Genomic DNA, 17,047 nt, shown 5'->3' on the forward strand with positions numbered 1-17,047 from the left:
GCGGTGTGTGCGTGTGTGTGCGCGTGCCTGCCCAGGTGGATCTGGGGAGGGTGGGGAAGTCTGGGCTGTGGAGCCCTCGAAGCAGCAGATCCATGGCCAGTTTTGCCTTTTCCCTTTCACACAACCAAGAGTTAATTTCTCCCTGAGCTCCCTTCTGGATCAAGCCCCTTTTTCAGGGGGTTACCTTTCGCCTTTCTCATCGAGGTGCTGTGGAAAAGGGGGAATGTCGGTGGGGTGCAGGTAGGTTGGTCAGAGACCCCTGAAATGGCAAAACCACAAAAAAAGAGTAGTTTTATCACCCAGATTCTTGAACTGGATGTGGATTTCTGTCCTGGAAGAGCCAGGCTGGGCAGAGGTGAGCCAGTACCTCCGTGCCTGCGCAGCAAATACAAACAAGAGTTTCATGTGTTGGCACCAAAAAGAACATGCCTTACCTATGGATCCAGGAATTACCTTTTAGTTTGGGTCTAATTAGTGCTTCAAAGATGTGTCAACCACTTCCCATCAGTCCAATAGCAACAATAATCTGAATCACCCAGTTTATATTAGAGACTATTAGTAACACAATAAAAATCAGTAAATGTGAGTGCCAGTCCCCTTCCCTCTTGTGTTCCAGCAATCTGTCTGTGTCAGGTTCTTCACCAGGATGAGGATGATGATTTCTTCCTCCTCCTCAGTCTTGCATTTAGCAGGAGCTGTTTTTTTGTGCTTCAAGCCATATTTTCTCATGCTTGGGCTGTTCTCTGGTCCATGTGGTTAGTGACGCCCTGATTGGTGAAGGTTTATTAGTGCTTCTCTGAAAAAAAGATACAATTTCTTCAGGGGTGGGAGAAGACCCACCCAACTGCCTGGAGTTGAGCGAAAAATTAAGCTGAAACACCTTGAATAATAATACAGTGCAAACAACCTCAAAACAGAGGTCAGCCCGTGGCACCTGCTCACCGGGACACACCTGGGTGGTGGCAGCCCAGGGCGAGTTAGAGCATAGTGATTTTTAAACAAAGAGCTAAAAAATAAGCTAAAAACACGTTCAGACCTACAGCCTCGTAGAGTTAAGCCTTGTAATAAAGCATGAGGTTGGTTGTTAACAGGTGCCAACTCCAAATGAGCTGCAGAGCTCAGGCTTGGGGTGCTGAATCCGGCTGAAATGACCCCCCTCGGGACAGATTCTCTGCAATCCCAGACCTGTCTCTGGAATATTATTTCTCTGCACTGAAACGAGTGATCTAAGCCAGCAAATGGCTTCCTTGGGAGCCTTAATCCCTCCTGCTGTGGGCTCTGTCTGTCACACAGATACCAAAGGAGCTTTTTTTTTTCCCACCCCCGCATCCAGGATTTGACCTGAACTGACCCAGCGGCTGCTCTGCCCACCGAGGGAGCAGCTGCTGCTCAGGCACCCGTGAGGGTGATGCTTTTAATACCCTGGGCAGCTCCCAGGGACCCTCTGCAGCTCAAACACAGCCACCCACCCCCTTGCAGGGTGGGGATAGAGGGAGCTCCAGGTGTGTAATTAGTACTTATTGCAGCTAAAACAAACACCAAAAAACCCCCAGCAAATAGTTACAACGACCTGTCCTGCCAGGCATATTTGCTGTCACACTGGGCCATCCCACATGGAGGCACCCTGCAGAGCTTCCCAGCGCTTCCAGAGGGACCCAGATCCCTGGCAGAGGTTGGAGGTGACACTGGGGACCTGCCCCCTGTGTCTGGCCTCCAGCAGCCCCAAGTGCCTCCTGGTTTGGCTGCCAGCACTGCCATGTTCTTTATTGCTGCCCAGGCTCCCTCAGCTCCAGCAGGTGGATACAATTGGTGGTAAAAAAAAAAAAAAAACCAAAACAAAACAAACCAGACACAAGAGCTATACACATTTCAGCAGCTCCCACCACATCCCAAATGCCTTGTCCCACCCTGCCGTGCTGCTGCCACAGCTGCCCCCAGCACAGGGCCACTGCACAGACTCAACCCACGCATCAGCTTTGTGGCTTTTCATTTAAAATAAGAGGCTTATCCACAAGAAAAAGAGGGGGAAAAAGATTTAAAACGGTAAAAAAAAAGAAATAAAATGAAGGCAGCTTTGGACATGGTTGCAGTCAGACTGAATCAACTTGGATGTGTTTGCATTGCCCTGATGCCTGTTGCAGGCAGGAGGTTTGGGGACTGGGCCAGGAGATGTGGCACAGGCAGTGACAAGCTCCTGAGGAACAGGCAGGGACAGTCACAGTCTTTCATGTCCCTCGTGTAGTGTTCCTAGTCCAGGCAGGCGAAGAAATCCCCTGAAATCCATGTGCCCACCCTCCCCAGGCTCACGGGAGTGTTGCTTCCCGAAGGTGGGGGTGAGATGGGTGAGGGGGGGCACAGAGGTCCTCTCTGTCCCCCCTAATCCCTGCGGATGGCTCTTGCTCCAGCACCACAAATCTCCTGGGATCCACTGGCCAGACCATTTCAGGACCCTCTTCTTCTGCCTCCCTCACTCTGCCTCCTTGGACTGTGTCTCCTTGGACTGCTTGGCTCGTTGCTTACGGAGCTTAACAAAGGCCTGAGCCTCTTTGTCCCCTTTCCTGGACTCCAGCAGCCGGAGGATCTCGTCCCCTGCCAGAGAAGAGGGGAATGATGGTGGGAGATGCTCACCACAGCCCCCTCCTCATGCCACAGGGCCAGCAGTGGCTTGGCAGGGCACCACTTACTCACCAGTGGGTTTGGGGTGAGTGAGGGGGAGGCGGGTCTGGGGCACCCGTCCCATGTCAGCCTCGTCCTCATCATCATTGAGGCCGGGCAGGTGGCAGAGGGGGAAGAAGGCTTCACCCTCCAGGTCATTGGACCCCAGCGTGTCATAGTCGAACACGGTCAGCAGCAGACAGGCCCCCTCCTGCCGGCACTTCTCCGGGGGGATCAAGCTGCAAGGGAACGGGATGCTGGTGCTCATCACATCCCATCCCCTCCATCCCGAAACGCAACCTTCCGTGCTCCCTGGGAAGCCACCCCCCCCTCCACTGATCCCAGCACCTCAAAGCACAGGGCCCCAGCCCAGCCTTGCACCCACCAACAGCACCCAGGTGTTTGTGGTCACCCCCAGCCCAGCTCCCACCGTGGGACCCCCCGGCTGAGCCCCCACTGGGGTGCAGGGGGTGAAATCCCCAGACAGGACCCAGTTCCTGGAGCAGCAGCCCCATGGCAGGGGCTCGACTGAAGCCTGAGGGGCTGCAGGGACCGGGGGGCCGGTGGGTGTCAGCCCCTACGTACAAGTCAAAGGCTTCGTCGAAGAGGGGGTGCAGCTCGTTCCTCTTGCACTGGGTGGTCCGGGCCACCACCTCGGGGAACTCGTGCCGGGGCTCCAGGGTGAGCTGGACAAAGGGGTCGCTGGAGCCTGGTGGGGTGCAAACATCAGCCCTGCCCACAACCCCTCTGCCCCGGCACAGGGGGATGAACCCGGATGGGGTGACTTGGACACACTGGGGTGGCTGGGGGCGGGGGGAAAGGGGGTCAGGGCACCCTCACCACAACCCCCAGCCCAGCCCATGCTCCTGGGAAGACGCAGGAACATCCCTAACCCTGCCCACACGTCCATCGGCCACAGGTGGCTGCAGGAGGAGTGACCTCTCCTGGAGAGCTCCCCGAACGACAGCCAGCCCGGGAGAATGTCCCTCGTCACCCTGGCATCATTCTTTTTGTCTGCAACTGGGTTGCACAACGAAGAAAAGCCACCTGCCCTGGCTGCTGCCTTGTGCCTCAAGGTGAAGGCAGTGGGGTGTGGGAACAGTGTCCTGCCTGGTCCTGCCTGCCACACCCCAGACCACCCCGGATCAGCACAATAACCCTCCCTCTTCCCCAAATCCACTCCTTGGATGCGAAAGCAAATCAAGAGAGTTACTCCAAGCACTGCCAGTATCTCTCCTACCCAGGGGACTGCGGACAGGGGGTCCCCGGGGCAGTGGGGCCCCCCAGCCCACCCACAGGAGGGTCCTGGTTTGGTGGGGCCCCCCAGCCCACCCACACCCACCGTTGGAGTCCAGTGGGATGAGGTTGGCAGCGTTGAGCACTTCCACGCGGAGTTTCTGCTCCGAAGGGCGGTACAGAGCCTTGATCGTCACGGCCCCAAACTTCTCCGAGCTCGTGTCCAGCTGAGCAGTGGGGTACAAGAATAAGGGTGCTGCCCTTCAGCACACCCAGGGAAGGCATCCATGGGGCCTGAGCAGAAATTTTCGGGTACCCAGGAGGTGATGGAATCCTCTGGAGTGCAATTGAGCCCCCTCTGGCTCAATTGCCACCACTGGGGCAAAACCAGCCCAAACAGTGAGGGGAAATTCCACGTTTCCACAGGCAGGCTGTGCTGGGCAGCCTCATGAATGCAAGGTGGGATGTGGGAAGGGGCTGGGAGCACCATCCAGACTGCTACCTGCTGCTTGATCCTGTTGCTGAAGTATTTCTGGATGAGTTTGCGGCTGCTGGCGGAGCAGAGGGCCAGGTGGGTCTCCAGCGACTGTGGGGAGTGTGAGAGGTCATGGTCAGGCACACGGACAGGTCCACAGCCTGGTGTTCCTTCCTCCCAAGGGAACTCTTATTGGAGCCCCCCATCCCCACCCCTCCGTACCTGGAAGGCTGCAGTGTGCAGGATCTCCAGCGGCAGCCCGCAGCCCTCGCCGTAGAAGCACAGCTCCAGGCTCTGGGGAGAAGGATCCTGTCAGCCACCGACCAAACCCCATCCATGCCAGGGACCCCCCGTTCTCCCTGGGTACCTTCAGGGCACAGTGCAGCCTCTTGCAGTGCTGGGCTGAGGGGACCTGCGGTGCTGCTGCTGCCGAGAGCACGGACAGGGTGTGGTGCCAGAGGAGAGTGAGGAGGCTGCAGGGGCGAGGGAGGAAGGCTGTGAGCAAGGTCCAGCAGGTGGGTTGAAGGGATGGTCCTCAGCTCAGGGGCTTTGCAAAGCCCCAGAGGGAAGTGACTCATCCTGCTGGGCTGAGCAACCCGAAGCAGGATGTCCCTGTGCCCCACGGAGCTGGGGTGACACTCCTGCCTGAGGGACAGTGACACTGGTGGCCTCTGCCATCCCCAGTGCCCTGGTCACCTTTTGAAGTTCTCCTGGACCAGATGCTCGTTGAGATACTGCAGTTCCGACTCCAGGAACTTCATGAGTGGGATGATGGACTGCAGAGAGAGGAGAGGGGTGTTGGGGAGGGCACGAGGGATCGTATCCAGCAGAGGAGGATCCCAAAGGGGCTCCTTCCCACAGGACATGAGCAGGCTGTGCCTGGTCTGGTCCTGCTGCTAACACAGGATCAAGCAAAGCATTATGGATGGCCCTGAAAAAGATGGTCCAGAAGGGGCTGAATCAGGTACTTACATCCTCAGGCTCCTTGGTATTATTGGAAGATGAGAGCTCCTGGATATGTCTGGCAATGCCCTTTTCCAGCTGCCAGGGAGAAACACAGGAAGGCACTTAAGACTTCGCCCTCTGCACCAGCCTCCCCACACCCAGGTCCACGTTGTCTCCGTCCCAGGAGCATTATGGGCTCCAGGACGCCTTGGGTGAAGCTGCTCTGGGCCAGGCGAGGGCCAGGGGGGGTCAGTGGCTGGTGGTCACCTTGGTGGCCAGGGCCTGCACCACGTCCCGGACCTCGTGGTCCAGGCAGGACACGGTGCTGTCGAGCTGGTGGTGCAGCGTGTGCTGGATCTGCTGCCGGTCGATGACGGCCCCCGTGCGCTGCTCCAGCTGCGCCCAGTCCAGCTGCGTCGGGAGCCTCAGGATCAGCACCCGCAGCTGCTTGATGTTGTTCACCACGATGCAGAGCTGGGGGAAGGTGGGTCTCCTTCAGGGTGTCCCACAGCCCCTGGTGCATCCCTCATCCCCAGTTACAACACTATCTCCATCCCCATCTCCATCCCCATCTCCATCCCCATCCTTATCCCCATCCCCAGCACTACCCCATCTTCATCCCCTTCCTCATTCCCAGTCCCATCTCTGCTACTGTCCCCATGTTCATTCCCATCCCCACCCTTATCCATGTCCTCATCTCCATTCCTCTCTCCCTATTCACACCATTTCCCTCCTGATTTTCCAGGACTATGGCCATTGGGGGCCCACTGATCCCTATGAATCCCAAACTGGAGATATCAGCTGGGTTGTCAGCGGCTTGTCTCCCCCCTTGCCCAGAAACCGCGGCCAAATCCTGCCTATCCCAGAGTAGTGCCCCCATACCAACCCTGTTGGCTGCTTCGCCCTCATTCTGCTCACTCAGGGACAGAGCCTCAGCCCTCTCCTTGATGAGCCGGCAGTACATCAGGGAGATTTTGCACATATCCTGCAGGATAGAGAAGAAGCCAACGGGATTGAACCAGGCAGCACCGGGACCACCACGGGGTCAGGGGTGGGACAGAAGCCCTGTGCATGGACACACATCTCCAAGAGCAGGAGAGGAAACTCTGGGTGCTGATGCCCAGGTGTACAAACCTCCACGAGCTTCACCATGATCATGAAGGCTTCCTCGGGGTCCGGCCAGTTGAGCTGCTGCCAGGTCTTCACGATCTGGGCGTAGCAGGTGGACAGGTCAACAGTGGAGGTGCTGTGCTTGTTGTGCTCCCCAAAGGGCTTCAGCTGAGGGGCAGAGAAAGCAAATGCAACTTGTACAGAAAGATGCCAGCCCAGAGAGCAGAGCTGCTCCTCTGCTTTGTGGCTCTCTGGCCCATCATCAGCCTCATATATCCCTGTGTCATCACACAGCCACTTTGGAGAGAGGAGGACATGAAGATGGGTGGAGCAGCTCCCTGCTTCCCATACTCCAACCCAGTGTTGCTGGACCCCAGTGAAGAGGAGAGAGAAGCCTGTGGGCCCATGGCTGCCTTCCCTTCCCTCTTCCTAGAGGTTGGAAGCAAAGGGGATGCTCATGGCATGGCCCAAATGAAGGCTCCTCAGCTCACAGGGGCTGCCAGAGAGCAGCGAGGGAAGGGGCACAGGGACACAGTGTGGGGCCAGGGTGGGATCAGCTGGTCCAGGAAACCACATCCTTTGTTATGCATTTGAGTGAGGAACCTGCTGCTGGGCTGCGAGAGACACCTACGTGGTGGTCTCAGTGCTATGAGCCAGGCACAGGGGCAAGGAATGGAGGAAAGCTGGAGTGTCCCCACAGGGAAGAGGGAGATCTTTTCTTCCCCACATTACCTGGTCCATCTGGACAGCTCTCTGAGCCCTCTCCAGTGCAGTGTTGTAGGCCTTTTGTAGCCACTGGGGCACAGCTTCCTTGAACCACTGGTGGAAATTGCTCAGAGCCAGAGGTCCATCCCTGTGGATGAAGGCACCAGCTTCTCCAACTGCACAGCAATGGCATGGGGCTGTCACCCCTCCTGCTCTCACATCATCCCTCACACACAAGCAACTGCCCCGAGGTGGAGGCAGCACTGCAGCAACTGTGATAAAGAGAAACCTCCCCTTGTCTGGAAGTTGAGGTCTCCATCAACCCACCCAGAGATGAGCCTGAAACCCCTCTGGTGATGCTCCCATCAACACCAGACACCAACAGCCTGGTCTGCCTGGTGTCTAACTGGTGGTGTAGGTGAATGGGAAGGATTTGGGGTTCCTCTCAACTGCTCGATCCCTCCCTTTGGCGTCTCTCCTCTCTCTGGGTTGGATACCTCCTCGGGAGGAAGTCCTTCATCCGATAGAGCTCCTGCAGGTTCATGTAGAGCTGGAAAAGGCTCTCAGCTGTGGGCTTGGACATGCTGCTGTCGACCTCGTGCAGTTGCTCCTGGACATGTTCCGCAACCTGGGAAGAGGGAACTGTCAGAGAGGGTCCAGCTGGGAATGCTCCTTCTGGACTCACAGGGTGAGGGTCGGCTCAGGGGATTCCTCTTCCTTTTTGGTGGCATTTCAGGAGATTCACTGGGTGAAGTAAGCAGACCATAGGGCACTTATGGGCATGCACAGAGAGATGGGGATTTTCCCTGTCTTGCTACAATCTGTTACTGCCTGAAGAGTGGCCAAAATATTGGACTGCCTTTAGACCTTAGTCCCATGAGTGCAGAGCAGCCCAGGCTTGCTCACCAGGCTCTCCAGCTCCAGGTAGGCAATGGAGAAGATATGCAACTTGAAGGTGCTGCAAGAGAGAAATGGGGCATCAGGAGCCTGCCAGCCCCAGCCCAGCAAACCCAGCCCAGCAAACCCAGCCCAGCAAACCCTCCCAGACCACGCCCTTGTCCTGAGGGCAAGGACAATACAGGTCTGAAGGGTAGAGGTGGGACCACAGATGCTACCTGTGGGGCCCAAGGGCCAAGGAATGAGGCATCAAAGTGCCCTGTCGCTTGGAACCTACTTAATGAAGAATTTATTCCAGATTTTGTGGCACTGCTGGAGATCTTCTATCACCTCCAGGAGGAGTCTGGACAAGGCTTTTCCATTCTCCTCCATGCTCTGCAAAGGAAGGAACAGCTTGTTTTGGATGCTCAGACATTTTGAGGTGACTTTATCATGTCAGGGAGGCAGAGATGGGAACTGACCTTCACTATGGGCTTGAGGTGCTCCTTCTGCATGTGAAACCATTCTGTCGTGCCTGACTGCAAGAGAGGAGTCCTGATGGAGTGTCAAGGAAGCAGGAGGAGCAAAGACAGCTCTGTCACTCCCTTCACTCTCCCTGTCCCCTGGGTGGGGTCAGGACCCAGCTCCATGTGGTGGGAACCACAGGCTGGGACCACCAGTTTGAAGAGGGGTGGGTATTTCCCCCACCGTGGTGGTCCATGTGGATTTGCTGAGGTGTGGGCATTGGGCGGGGGACATAAGGGAAGGGAGACCCAGAGGGTCCCACCTCACTGGGTCTGGGGTGGGTGAGACCCCTGGTACCTTCAGTGCCGTGGAGATCATCTGGGGCAGGTCAGGGCTGAGCGTGCACAACTCATGGAAAGCTTTTGTTTTGCACATCTGGACCAGGACCCTGCAAAGAGAGAACCTCAAGTGAAACCCAGCACCAGCCACCAGAAACAACCACCTCTCTCCCCAGAGACCCTACCCAAACAGACCTTCCCCTCCCAACAACATCCCCCACAGGCAGCACAGGATGAGGGACAGGACAGGACAAGTGTTACAGCAGCCTAGAAGGAGTCAGGGCTCACAAAGGTTTTTGCTCAAGCTCATGGGCTTGTCCATCACAGTGGCAAAGTCCTACAACCCCACACTCAGCTGGCACCGGTGCCTGACTCACCGGAGCAGGGACTGGAGCCTCTCCTTGGACCTCGGGACAGAGAGGGGGAAAATGATGCGGTACCTCCGGATGAGGGAGACCCCGTAGGTCAGCAAGGACTGGAAGGACTCGGCCAGCTCTGCTTTCTGGGGAGAAGAAAAGAAACGTCCCCCTCAGTGACAGGCAGATGCCTGCAGGACCACGGCACCACCGTGGAGGGAGCTGGTGGTTCCCATTCCTTTCCAGCCGGCTCCAGGGATGGGAAAACCCCTTGATGCCTCGATTAGCTTCTCCCTGGAGGGGCTGAACTGAGCTTTGTTCTTAAATCTTATTGCTATGCATGAACAATTCAGGGTCTCAGCAGGGCGCAGGGATGCTCTGGGAAAACAGGCAGGGAAAAGTAGGAACTGGGTCATATTTAAGTTTTGCAGGGTGTTGTGACTTGATGGCAGGGAGGGAGGAGGGGAAGCTTGCACAAAGGGGAACAGCTTCTCCACGGAGAGGAGGGGAACAAACCACCGGGAAATGTCCTCCAGCTGCCCCAGCATCCCTGTGCCCTTCCTGGAACACCGGGAGTGACATAGCCCTGGGAGCTGGGAGGAGAGGCTCAGGGTTGGATGCATGAGGCATCTTTCCCTGATCTCTGCCCACCAGCTGTGCCAGAGCCCCCTCACCTGCTCTGGCCTGAGGCGCTCCTGTGCCCACTGGTACTCGATGCTGGTGATCTGGTGCAGGAGGCAGTTGCTGTTGAACTCAAGGCTCTGGTAGAGTTTGCTGTATGCCAGCCACTTCCTGGGGAGGAGGGAGGGCTGGGATGAGCCCCCAGAGTCTGGGGGCACGCAGGGGTCAGCGTGGGGCTCCCCCACCCACAGTCACAGGGGCAGGACCCAGGTCTCCTGGGTGCAGGGGGCAATACCCACCACACTGAGCTCATGGGGGACACCAGCTGTGGTCAGACAGTTCCAGGGAAGGCATTGGGGCCCTTAACCCCCCAGCAGACTCCCTGAGTGCGGAGTACTTACGCCATGACCTGGTGGAAGTCGGAGAGATCCTTCTGTGTGGCGTGCAGGTACAGCACGGTGCTGGCGTGGCTGCTCAGCTCCCCATCCCAGGAGATGCTCCCGGCCTGTGAGGATGGAAAAGAGGTGATATGTCCTGGAGCAACACAGGATGAGCAGGGAGGGGGGCAGGTGGGGTGTATTTGCAGGACCATGGGAGGAGTGTGTGTCCCATAAGGATGCCAGGCAGGGGCAGGGATCATCCTGACCCTCGTTCTCGTCACACTGCACGATGTGTCAGGGGCAATGGGCTCCAAGGGAAGCCCTCACCCAGCCCAGATGCTGGAGGGCTGCTACTGGCACTGATACAGCACCAGTACCTGGTGCTGAAGGATCTCATAGGACACCAGCTGCTGCAGGAGGTGGCGATGGACGGTGTAGCTCGGCTGTGTCCGGCTGCTCGTGGTGGCCCTCTGTGAAGAGACAAGGCAGAAATAACCATCACCTGCCTGAATATGCAGGGACACAGTCAGAGTGGGGACATAAGAGTCAAAAAGCATGGAGCTGGAGAGCCAAGGGGTGCAGGTGCACCAGGAGCAGGGTCCCCGTGCTGGCACAGAGCTCAGGGAAGGGCCCAGCACATGCAAACCCTGGTGCTGGCACCTCTGGTCCTGGGGCAGGGATCTTTGACCCCAAGATAAGCCCCAAGGGATGGGAAACTTCCTATCCTGCCAAGGTATTGAGAAGGGAAGCCTTTCCCCACCCTCTCCCACCTTCTTGTGGGTCAGTAGGAACTGCAGGTGACAGTCTCCCCGGTTGGGATACGTCTCGGTCCGTGGCTCCAGCTGGTACCACTGGTCATTCCAGCAGTGCAGGTCCTGGAGGCACAGAGACAAGGATGAGCTTCAAGCAGCCTTCCTGGGGGAAGGATCCCACTCAGGGACCAGGGAATCCTGATCTGCATTCATGGGACAGAAAGACTGTATTTGATTAAAAATACAGGATGTACAATGACTGAGTGTGTCGTAGTGACTGTGGCACCTGCCACCACAGCGAATGACCTGGCAGGAGTCTGTGGCTCTGAGCCAGGATCCTGGTTGTGCTGGGTGCTATCACAGTGCTGGGGTCCTGCCTGGACCCCTAGAGGTTTAACTGGTGCCTGGAGAAGAGGATGGTGCACCCTGGCACTCACCTTTAGGCGAAGGACCACATTTCCCAGGAAATCATCCTGCCCTTTGTCTTTTCGAGCATCTTTAAAGATCCTGAAAGGCACAGACAAAGGAGGGGGTCAGAAGGTGTCCTGCAGCTGTGACCCAGCCACGGCTGAAGGGAATGAAGGGTGGCACAGACCTGTTGCCCTCCCTCCCTCCTTCCAAAGGTGATTTTTAAAATCCAGCAGACAAACAAGCATTTTCCAAGCCCTCTTCCCTCAGCAGCCTTGGGGCCTCACCAGCACCAACCGTTTGAGGCCGTGGAGGTCCGTCAGCTCCCCCAGCTTGTGCCGCATCGACTCCACCACGTCCGAGTCCCTGCCAGGGGAAAGGGGGAAATTCAGGGAGAAGTGATGGCAGAGGAGGGAAGGTACAGGAGGGGGGAAGTGTCAGGACAGATGCCACCCCTAAAAGCAGCCAAAATCTGCAAGCATGTGGCTTCTTTCCATAAATAGAACCTGGGCTCAGGATTGGCCCTACCTGGGCTCTCTCTGCTCGTGCAGGTCACATCCTGCACCGAGCACTGCTGCAGCAGAAAGTCATGGGAAGAGGGGTTCCCAGCTGGTTTCTGGGGCTTTTTAAAGGGTGTAGGTTGGAGGACCACCTCAGGGACCCTCCTAGGAGGCAGGAATCCCTCAGGGCAGGCTCTTGGGGTCACTGGCCAGGGATGCTGCCACTCACCACATGTCCAGGTGGAAGCTGGCTGTCTCCACATCTTCAAACTCCCTGCAAGGCACCGGCAGGATGCTGTTACTCGAGTGACATGAAAGTGGTGAAGCCCCTCATCCACCCCCAAGAGCCCTGGCCACCCCATCCAGCCCCCCAGCAGCAAAGCCAAGGGGTGTTGGATTACAGGATAAACGTCTCGTCCCACACCGGGCTGAGGGTCTGGCTTATGACTTGTGTGCGATGGATCTGGTCTTCAGGGATGAGGTCTTTGACCACAGCCTTCATCCTCTTCCTGTGGTCAGGGTGGGCTGGCTCCTGGCTCTTGGCCTCGATGCCCAGCAGGCAGTATGGGTCGCTGAAGCCTGTGAGGGCAGAGCCGTGCAAGTCCCAGTCGGGAGCAGCAGCTGCCCCTTTTCCCACGGGACACCCACCCAACCCCACTTACCGCTGACATCTTTGCCCAAAATCCCCTTGGCTTCCTTCACAGTTGCTTTCAGGCAATAAATTGGGCTCTGGAAGAATGAAAAAATAACTATTGACGTGTGGGGTCACCAACCCTGTGAGGAAGGATGGGGCTCGATCAGAACCACACCATCAACTTCTACCCCGGCAGTGACAACCCCAGGGCACCCCAAATCCCGAGCACAGGGGCCAGGAGGCACTGCAGCCCCCCAACACCACCCCAGTATTCCCCCCAGCAGCATACTGGGGAGAGGCCATACCTCCAGTTCCATGACCTGCTGCATGATGACACTGTGCTCCTTCGCATCCATGCCGAAAGCCTGTGTGGATATCAGGGCTGGTAATGGATGCTGCCCTCTTAACACGGCTGGAGAGCAGCCAGGGGCTTCCCTCCACTCCCTGGGAGCCAGCTGCAGCTCGAGGGGAGAGGAGAGGAGCAAAGAGCCCAGCAGGAGGGCTGGGGACCAGCTGAAAGCTCTTGAGGGAGAGCCTTCTTCCCACCATCCCATGCCTAAGATAAACATTTCTCCCTAGGGCTAACATTTCCCGGCCACAGGCTGTCCCAGCCCTCCAGCTGGATCCTGCTGCTACATCTTTTAAGATGCTCGTTAAAAACTCCCTCTGAGTGACCCCCACCATCCCCTTCAGCTGGGAGGATGGACACGTCAGGGGACAGGTTTGGGGGACCCCATCAGGAGGGGACCCACCTTTTGCACGTAGGAGTAGAGCTCCTGGGAGTCTGCAACCTGGTGGGGCTCGGGCTTGCCCAGGCGGTGCCGGATGGTGTAAAGAACCTCCTCATAGAGCCGGTCCAGCTGTGGGGGGACAGTGCTGACACCTCACATGGGACCAGGCTAGTGGGAACTTGCTCCATGTGTCCCCCAGGATCAGTGGGGTGTCCCCCTCACACTTCCCGAAGCTCCCACTGGTCCCTGCCGCCCCCCTGAATCAAGCCCTGCTCACCCACCACTGCCTGTCCCTGAGGAGGAACTCCAGGAGCTGAGCCATGTCCCCAAGCCCCAGCAGCACTGCCCCCCCCTTCAGTGCCACCAAGGGAGATTGTGGTGGGGCCTCGCTCATACCTCTGCCTTGGAGAACCGGTGGGACAGATCCATCTAGAGAGAAAAGAGAAGCAGAGAGGTTTCCTGTAAGGTCTTGTGGTACAACGTGGTTTGGGGAGGAAATCGTGGTCGGACAGGGCAGGGCAGCCAGGATGGGGTGGGATCATACACTGTCCATAAGGGTGGGATGCCCCAAAGGGTGCTGTGACACCCCACAGGCACCCCTCAGCCAAGGGACCACTTTGTCTGTCACCCCCAGCAGGGCAGCAGTGGGATGTCACCCCCAATCCCTGTTAATTGAGGAGGGGGCAGCAAGGATGGCAACAGCCATTTGGGGTGACCCTCAGGAGGTTTTAAAGGCCAACTACCCTCCTCTCACCCCACATTGCTGCTTGCTCCAGCAGGGCCAGGCTGGAAAGCAAAGCAGCTGAGGGAGAGGGCAGATGGCCAAAGGACAGCAAGGAGCTGCAGGTTGGGCAAGGAGATTCCAAAAAAACTGGGATTTGATGCATTGCTACGTTCCCCACTTGAAGGATGACCAGCAACAGCACTGCCTTTCCAAATGGGAATTAAATTAAAAGAGCCATGTGATGAGGCACTGCCTGACTCCCATGGCACTCACCCCATGACTGGCCAGGTGGGTCCTGCTGCCCAACGCAGCCCCTGCCATTCCCCACCTAAAATGTCACCTCCCACTCATCCCAGCTCTGTGTGGGTCCAGCAGGGAGATCAAACCACTTCTGCCAACCACCTTTTCCCTAGAAAACCAGCTCTCAGCCCATTCCTCACCTCTCTTCCCTCCCCAAGGCTGAGCTTGTCCTGCATCTGCTTCTCTCACCACGGCCTGGATTCAGACACCACCACAGCCCAGAAACTCATTCCTGCTGCAGAGCCTGGCCAGGTGACAGTGACTTTGCCACTGCCATGAGCTGGGTGATGCCACCTAAGGAAGGGGACCGGTGCTCCTGTGTCATCTGTTATGGATCCCAGAGCTGGAGCCTCTGGGAGTACAAGGGGGTGATGCCAGAAAATATAATGGAAATTTTTGAAATGCATTTGGGCCTTTCTGTGTCAAGCAAAGTTCCTGTGCCCGCTCAGCCAGGGCTGGCAGGGCTGCATGAATGGATGTACGAGCCCTATCTGTGGGTCAGCCCAGGCCCCAAAGTGACCTTAGGATACCCCTGACAGAAAAAACCCAACCCTGAGCTGGAAACATTAACATTTGCTTATGGCAAATCTAGGGCTGGCATAATCCCCCAGCCATCTGGACTAAATTCAACTCTTCCATCCTTGACAAATTTAACCCTTGAGCTACTTCTCTCCCATCTGCCTCCTCATACCTTCTTTCACCTGCTGGTGGGTGCTGGGGGCTGTGGTGGCCCCTGGGAAAGGCCCCTGGAAAAGGGGGACCCATTGCATGCAGGAGGATCCCAGCCTGCTCTTACCTGCCCCTGACCAGGGACCATCCACCTTTCACTGCTGCTGGCACTGTTCTGCCTTCACCATGGCATGGGGGGTATGGCCCCATCCCGAATCCTTCAGCATCACCGTGGGCAGTGCTGCCCCATAGCAAGGTCATGAGTGCAGAGGGGAGAGAGAAAGGACTTCATTCCTCTGCTGCTGTCACTTATCAGCAAGCCACAAGCATCTGCTCCTTGCCCAGGAGTGGGGTAGCATGAGGAGTAAGGCAGGGGGAGGAATTGCTGCTGATTTGGGGCAGGTCCCTGCTGCTCCCTTCTGCCATCAGGCACAGTGTCTGCGGGATCTGCTCCGTGTTTGCCCATATGTGCATGGGACTGGCTAAGCTAAAGCTGAGCTGAGCCACCAGGATGTGTTTACTGCTGCTAATCCCCATGCCAAGAGCCCAGCTCAAATCCAGGAGTGTTGCTTAAATCCAGGTCCAGATACAGCCACCAGCATCACCCCGCCCCAGCAGCTGCAGCAATGTCAGTGGTGCAGGAGGCCAGCCTGGCCATGGAGATGGGGGCATTTGGGAGGAAGGACAAGTCCTGAGGAGGGGTGGGTCATCCCAGGAATCCAGCACAAGGGATCAGGCCCTCATGCTCCCAGCAGCACTGGTGAGAACAGACACCATCTGTCTGTCCACTGCAGAGGAAGTTGGTTGGCTTGGCCCAGGGCAGGGCTTTGGGGAAGCTGCTGGCAGGAGGGAGCCCAGAGGGGCTGTGAGGTGCTGGGAAGCTGTAGCTGAGCTAAGAGGGGACCCTCAGTGCCAGCACAGAGCTGTAGCCAACCCTGCACACACCCTTGGGTGCACATTTACACGGGTTTGGTTCCCCCATACCTCGGTCGCCCTTGCAAAGCATCACATCCGGGACATGGACTCCATCCCTTTTCTCTCATTCCCCTTTTACAGCCTGAGCATCCAGCTCTGCACCCCAGGGTGCAGATCCCCTCCTGGGGCCATTGCACCCCAAACACGCTCCCCAGCTCCCTGGGGTCAAGGCCACCTACCTCGGGGCTCTCGTCCCTGGGGAGGGTCCCCACGGGGGTCTGGCCAGCAGGATCCATCTCCAGGGGAGGCTGAGCACGGCAGGGGAGTGGCTGCAACTCTGCCTGACGCTGCTGCCTCTCCCACTCACTCTCTTGCTCAAAGGAAACCACAGACCTTATCTCGCCGTGGCCATTTTTGCAAGCGGAAATGCACACAGGGCTCCTTCGAGAGCAGCCTCCCAGCACCCCCTCGGTGACAGGGACCTCGTGGAACAGATGGGATGGGGGCAAAAGAAAGGTGTCACACCCCATCTCTGCTGTTATTTATGAGTAAGGAATTGGGAGCAAGTGGACAGAAATAGTCCTGAGGTGTCAAAGCCCAGCAGGGAATGGGGGTGATGGGGAGGATTGGTGGAGGCAACATGTGTGTTTGGGATCTGTCATGCCCTGTGAGCACAAACAGAGGCCCTGCAGAAAGCAGAAGGTGTCTTCAGCCCCAAAGGATGGAGGGGATTAAAAACCTCATGCAAAAGTTGCAGGGTGGGAAATCCTTGTGACAGCCAAACGTGTTGGACAAGGCTGGGCTGAGAACTGATGCAGTGAGTGCACGTGCCAGGGACAGCACTGGGAAAGGGCGTGTGGCCTTCTTCCCAAAAAGGCTGTCCAGACAGAGCTGGTTACCGAGAAAAAAAAAGCAGCAGGAAAAGAAGTTAAACACTTGTGCTTTACCATCAGCTTTCATTCTTGTAAACACTTTATCTGATTGCAGCTCCCCGGGCTATCTCCCTATCACAGACCGGCAGCGGCGCCCACCCCACGCAGATCCCTATCGGAACGCCTGCACGGGTGGCAGATGGGGGAAGGCATGGGTGGGCACCAGGAGATGGCCAAGGGAAGAGCAGGTTTGCTCCTGGATGTCTGGCATACCCTACAGGCACATGGAAGAGCAGCCTCGCTGGGGCTCCCAGGGGCTGTTGAGCTGCAAAAGCATTTGCTGCTCAGCGGTCAGACCCACAGCCCAGGGAAGGACAGGG

At 57.3% G+C, this 17,047-nt stretch overlaps 1 protein-coding gene across 1 annotated transcript; it reads right to left on the bottom strand.

Moving 5' to 3' along the window:
- Positions 1–1,853: 1,853 nt before the first annotated feature.
- UNC13D (unc-13 homolog D) lies at positions 1,854–13,616 on the bottom strand. Its single transcript, XM_027749791.2, has 31 exons — positions 13,584–13,616; positions 13,209–13,316; positions 12,762–12,821; positions 12,485–12,551; positions 12,224–12,401; positions 12,052–12,096; positions 11,620–11,688; positions 11,352–11,421; positions 10,933–11,037; positions 10,540–10,632; positions 10,184–10,287; positions 9,836–9,953; positions 9,183–9,307; positions 8,825–8,915; positions 8,485–8,541; positions 8,301–8,398; positions 8,033–8,084; positions 7,624–7,754; positions 7,154–7,274; positions 6,446–6,589; positions 6,198–6,296; positions 5,579–5,785; positions 5,339–5,407; positions 5,063–5,142; positions 4,734–4,839; positions 4,589–4,660; positions 4,394–4,477; positions 3,998–4,118; positions 3,241–3,364; positions 2,689–2,894; positions 1,854–2,589 (listed from the first exon to the last, which is right to left on the bottom strand). The coding sequence occupies exons 1-31, from the start codon at positions 13,614–13,616 to the stop codon at positions 2,468–2,470; spliced, it is 3,159 nt and encodes a 1,052-aa protein (XP_027605592.2). The 3' UTR covers positions 1,854–2,467.
- Between the last annotated feature and the right edge of the window lie 3,431 nt (positions 13,617–17,047).

This window comes from Pipra filicauda, unplaced genomic scaffold (assembly GCF_003945595.2).
Source record: "Pipra filicauda isolate LSUMZ 115617 unplaced genomic scaffold, ASM394559v2 scaffold80_size11013439_pilon, whole genome shotgun sequence".
NCBI lineage: Eukaryota > Metazoa > Chordata > Aves > Passeriformes > Pipridae > Pipra > Pipra filicauda.